The sequence below is a fragment of the Pteropus vampyrus genome, unplaced genomic scaffold (assembly GCF_000151845.1).
Source record: "Pteropus vampyrus isolate Shadow unplaced genomic scaffold, Pvam_2.0 Scaffold388, whole genome shotgun sequence".
Lineage (NCBI taxonomy): Eukaryota > Metazoa > Chordata > Mammalia > Chiroptera > Pteropodidae > Pteropus > Pteropus vampyrus.
The window spans coordinates 493,614-498,504 of NW_011889169.1; the positions used below are offsets into that span (position 1 = coordinate 493,614).

Genomic DNA, 4,891 nt, shown 5'->3' on the forward strand with positions numbered 1-4,891 from the left:
TGTTAGCAATACAAAAGATAAATATTTATTCAGAACAAAACTTTTAACAATGGATTTTACATTCTAAGCCACAGGGAAATAGCAAAACATAATACAAAAGGAAGATAAAAACTTAAAAGTAGTGTATTGTCCTTTCTACTTTAACTTGATAACACTTAGTTGACCCAATTGTTCTCTAACTTGGCCTATTTTGCAAGTACATTTTAGAATTTAACAACTCACTTATTCTGGGTTAAAATCATCTTTCTCCTGAGAGTCAGGAGGTTGCAGGTGAGCTCCAATAGCTGCTTCTCTTGGGTTTCTAACTACTGAGGCTAAGGTGCAAATGTAAACCTTTGGTAGGTTTCCTTACACAGGAGCACCCCCATTTCTCACTGGTGGTTATGGGGAAGGGTTAAGGCCCCAAAGGACCAGGCACACCTTAATCCAGATATAGTACCCCAGGGAGCTATAAGTGCACCCTGGATTCTGTTCCTGTCCCTCTGCTATCTTTAAAATATTCGGAAGCCCCTGCTAAATCGTCTCTTTCTGCTTCCTCCCCCAGATTATTTCTTAGCATTCCTCTAAACTCATTATTCTGGAGAGATCAGACTTTCTGGGCCCTCAAGTGTTGAGGAAAATGTTATGAAGTGTGAGAGGTAGTGGAATGAGCACCGTGTTTGGGGTCAGGGAACTCTACTCTAGGCCTAGCTCTGGCACCAGACAGCTATTTAATTTTGACCCAGTCATTTAACCTCTCTGGGCCTGTTTCACTGTTGGAAAACCAGGGGATCGTTCTAAATCAATTTTTAGGTCCTCTCCAACAGGAAAATTCTAGATTCCAACATTCTGTGAAAAATGGCTTCTGAGCCACTGAGAAAGAGCTATCATAAAGTCCATGTATTTTAATGCCATAAGAGAGGCCCTTGGCCACCATTCAGAGCTTACATACACTTCTAACAACACTGGTTTCACAAATTCTCAGACTACACATATTAGAAGCAGCAAATTAAAAACGGAGGGGAACAACTGCAAAAGATAGACACCTTGGCAGAAGTTACAGTTCTCAAGTCAACAAACACTGATGGAGTGCCTACCATGTGCTGGGCCCTGTACCTAGTACTAGGGCATGATGATGAACAAGGCAGCCCAAAGGGTGAAAATCTGGGGAGAAGACAAGGCATGGGGAGTAAGAAGTACAAAAGTCCCCAAATACAAAAACAAAACTTAAAAGAGGGTGACATAGCTGCACACTACAGTTCTTGGTAGTCGTTACTGATGACAGTCACCAAATCAGAAAAGGCCGAAATGGAGTAAACTCAGTTTAAGAAGGCAGAGAGATAGAGATGACTCTTGTAGGTTTAAAAAGATCTTCGGACACGGTAAAAAAATGATTTTAAAAAAAGTTTTGGCACTTAAAGAGGGGTAAGCTGGCTCTGTGTTCACCCTGGCATGCAGGCGGGTGTTCAGTGCCCGGCCACGCCGGTTAGCTGCGCTGCCACGGAATTGTGAACTGCTTTGGGACACTGGGCAAAGGCGTGTCCTCGCTTGCCACAGAGGTTGCATACGATGCCCTTCCGGCAATAAGGGCTCAGGTGCCCCTCCTCCCCGCACCTGAAGCACCTGTCCTGCGTGCAGCTGCCGCTCATGTGGGTCCGGGAACCACATTTAAAGCACGTCTTGGGTTGCCCCTTGTACCAGCTGTAGCCCCGTTCGGCCCCCAGGAAGAAGGCCCCAGGCAGGTGCCTGACCCCACCCTCCCCCTGGCGCAGCTCTATCTCGCACTTGTACTCCCCGGTCCAGATCCCAAACCTGTCGGTCACTTTCACGGGCACGGCCAGCACATCGCAGTGGCGCTTGAGCCAGGTCACAATGTCCTCCACGTCCACGGTCTCGTTCCGGAAGAGGATGAAGAGCGTCTTCAAGCTGGACTTGCTCCGCCCCAGCACCACAAAGTTCTCCCAGCAGTCCTCCTGCTCGCGCTTCTCCTCGTAGACGCGTAGGAAAAGGGCTAGCTTCTCCGCCGAGCGGAAGCTCACGTCGAACTCGCGGCTGCCGGGGATCTGGATGACCGCGTAGATGTCGCTCGGGTCCATGCCTATGGAGCGCAGGATGAGCGCGCCGACCACGAAGTCCCGGGTCGGGCAGGCGCCCTCGTCTCCCTGGAAACAGATGCGCACGAGAAAGCGGCCCTTGCCCGGGCCCGCTGCTGGGCTCACCACCACCGCCTGATCGTCCTGGGGTTGCTGCTCAGCCTCGTCCTCCGCCGCACCGGGCCTGGCCGGGGTCGCCATGGCCGCCGTTTCGGCCTTCTTCCTCCTACCGGCCTCCGTCGCACCCTTCTTCTTGCGGGGGTCCGCCGTCTCGCCCGCCGGGTCTCTCCGGCGGCCCTTCGGGTCTCCGTGGCCTGCCGGGGGGAAGTCGCCGAGGCCCGGCGCCGCTAGGCCCGCGGGGGCGCCAAGCCCACCGCCCGCGCCGCTACTTTCCTCTTCCCGCCGGGGCGGTCGTGAGTCGCGGAACTCACCCTTCTTCTCGGCTAGGTTCTTCACCACCTGGGCCCAGCCCAACTTCTCGCGGCTGCCCTCGGCCTCCTCGGCCCGGGCTGCTGGGCGCGTGGGGGGCAGGAGTTGCTGCCGCCCCCTCTTCCTCTCTTCCTCCGCGCCGCCGCCGGTGGCCATTTTACCTCCTTCCCAGCATCCTCCACTCGCTCCCGCAGCCAAAGGGAGCCCATCGCGCGCGCCCGCGGCCCGTCGGGGCTGTGAGGGTTTCGGGTTTTTCTTTTTTTTTTCTTCTTTTTGAAATTTGACGCTTCTCTGCCCCGCCCCGCCAAAATATATTTACACGCGGCTCAAGGCGGCCAGCGCTTGCCGGGAGCCCCCTGGTAACGGCTGAGCCTAGTTTCCAACAGGGCGTACTCCTCGGCACCACCGCGGGATGGGGAACTTGGAGCGCGTCCCTGTCCCTTGCGAGGGTTTGGCAGCCTTGGGCCTCGCTCTCGAGGATTTGGTATTTCGCAAGCGGTCCTTGATGATTCATTCAAGCAGCATTACTAACGGCCCTCAGCCTAAAGGCGGGACAGAGTTGAGAAAGATCTTGCCCATTTTTTCTATTTATACCTTTTCTATTAAAAACAAAAGCAAAACGTTGCTCTCTCACAATGTGTTATTTTCCCGACGTTGGATTATGAACATTTTCAAACAACGTTGAAAGAATTGTACAGTAAACATTTTATCTTTAACTTTTTAATATTTTAACTTCCTATCGTTAAAATTTTACTATACTTTATCACACCTATCATCCATACCTATATCCATCAGTCCTTATTTTTTTGCTACATTTCCAAGTAAGTCATATTGCATTCTTTTAAAAAAGATCTCCAGCATACTTATGATGACAATTATATCGAGCACTTAAGTGCCCTGTGCTGCTCTAAGCACACTGCAAGCTTTATTACATGAAATCTTCCCAAAACAATGCTGTAATTACACATTTTACAGGACGCAGGGGCTTGGAGACGGGGTTAAATCATTTTGCCAAATGGCAGAGTTAATAGATGGCCCAACACGTAGATGGCTTATATTTATTAAACCGCTTTGCTTCTCACATTGTGGATCAGGACTATTTGCATCAGACTCTCCAGGAAACATATTAACAGATTCCTGGTTCAAGTTAGCACTGGACAGGATCTCTTTCTCATCTGTCTCAATTACTGCTTTGGAAACATTGATAAAATTTGGGTGGCTGAGAGGATGGGTTTAATATCCTTTGTCAGCTTTTTTTTTTTTTTTTTTTTTCATCATATCTGTGTGCATTTCAGTGACTTTTCTGATTTTAGTGAAAGAAAAGGTGGATTGTGGAGTCAGGGAGACCCTAGCTTGAATCTGAGGGCTTCAAATCTCATTCTTGTTACATGGGGCCAGTGACCTCAGTTTTCATGCCCTCAATTCACTCACCCATAACAGAGGAATTTAACATCTTTCAGAGGACTAATGTAAGGTTTCAAGGATATAAGCTGTCTTAAAGAGCTTGGTCCACAGTGGGTTTTCTAGAGAGGTTACAGGATTGGGTAATTTAATGGCTTAATGCTATAATAACAGATTCCCTTCACTTTCCTCATTCCATTCAGTTAACTCTGCTCACAGTTCCACAATTCTGGGAATGCCACACAGATAGGGACAGTATCTAGTTGCAGATGAGGGAATGTTTTTCTGTAATTAAAAAAAAATTTTAAGTATGATAAAAATCTTTCTCAAAAGCCTCTGAATAGACTTCTCACCCTGTCTCCTTGGCCAGACTTATCACATGCGTATGACTAAACCTAAATAACTAGCAAGGGAAATGGGCCCACCAAGTCTAGCTCAGACTAATCATGATTACTAGAGCTGGAACTAGGACTGGGGCTGGGGCCTGCCTCCTCTAAAGCCAATGCATACCTAGCAAGATCAGGGGTTGTTAGCTGGGGTGAAAGGGAGAAATGGCTGTTGGGTAGGCAACACCTGGGTCTGCCACATACCTCCCATTTTTTAACTGTTTCCTGATACAGAGCTTCCCAACTGCAGAGCCATGGTACAGTGGGCTCTGCAAATGAGAGAGCCCAATATGGTGATTCCCTCGGCTTTAGGGGCAGCCAAGAGGGTCCTTCCTGTATGGCCAGAATACCTACACTGATTGCTTTTACTACAGCAGTCTCTTATGTTTACCATAGTGTGCAAAGCAATTTAAAACATTTTTCTATGATTTTTAAGAGGGGAAGAAGGTTGAGAGCTCTGGCTTAGTATCTTCTAATAACATTCTCATATTGAAATTTAGGTGATTTCAAATTATTTGCTCTTCTCCAAATTATTTTTAAAATGTAATGCACTTTTAAATTTATGCTCTATTTAGCAAAATGGAGCGTGGAGAGAGAACCGGA

At 48.3% G+C, this 4,891-nt stretch overlaps 1 protein-coding gene across 1 annotated transcript; it reads right to left on the reverse strand.

Annotated features, from left to right (window-relative positions):
* On the reverse strand, window positions 1-3,145 carry ZCCHC3 (zinc finger CCHC-type containing 3). The gene has a single exon (XM_011380118.2). The coding sequence runs from the start codon at window positions 2,655-2,657 to the stop codon at window positions 1,446-1,448; it is 1,212 nt and encodes a 403-aa protein (XP_011378420.1). The 5' UTR covers window positions 2,658-3,145; the 3' UTR covers window positions 1-1,445.
* Window positions 3,146-4,891: the final 1,746 nt, after the last annotated feature.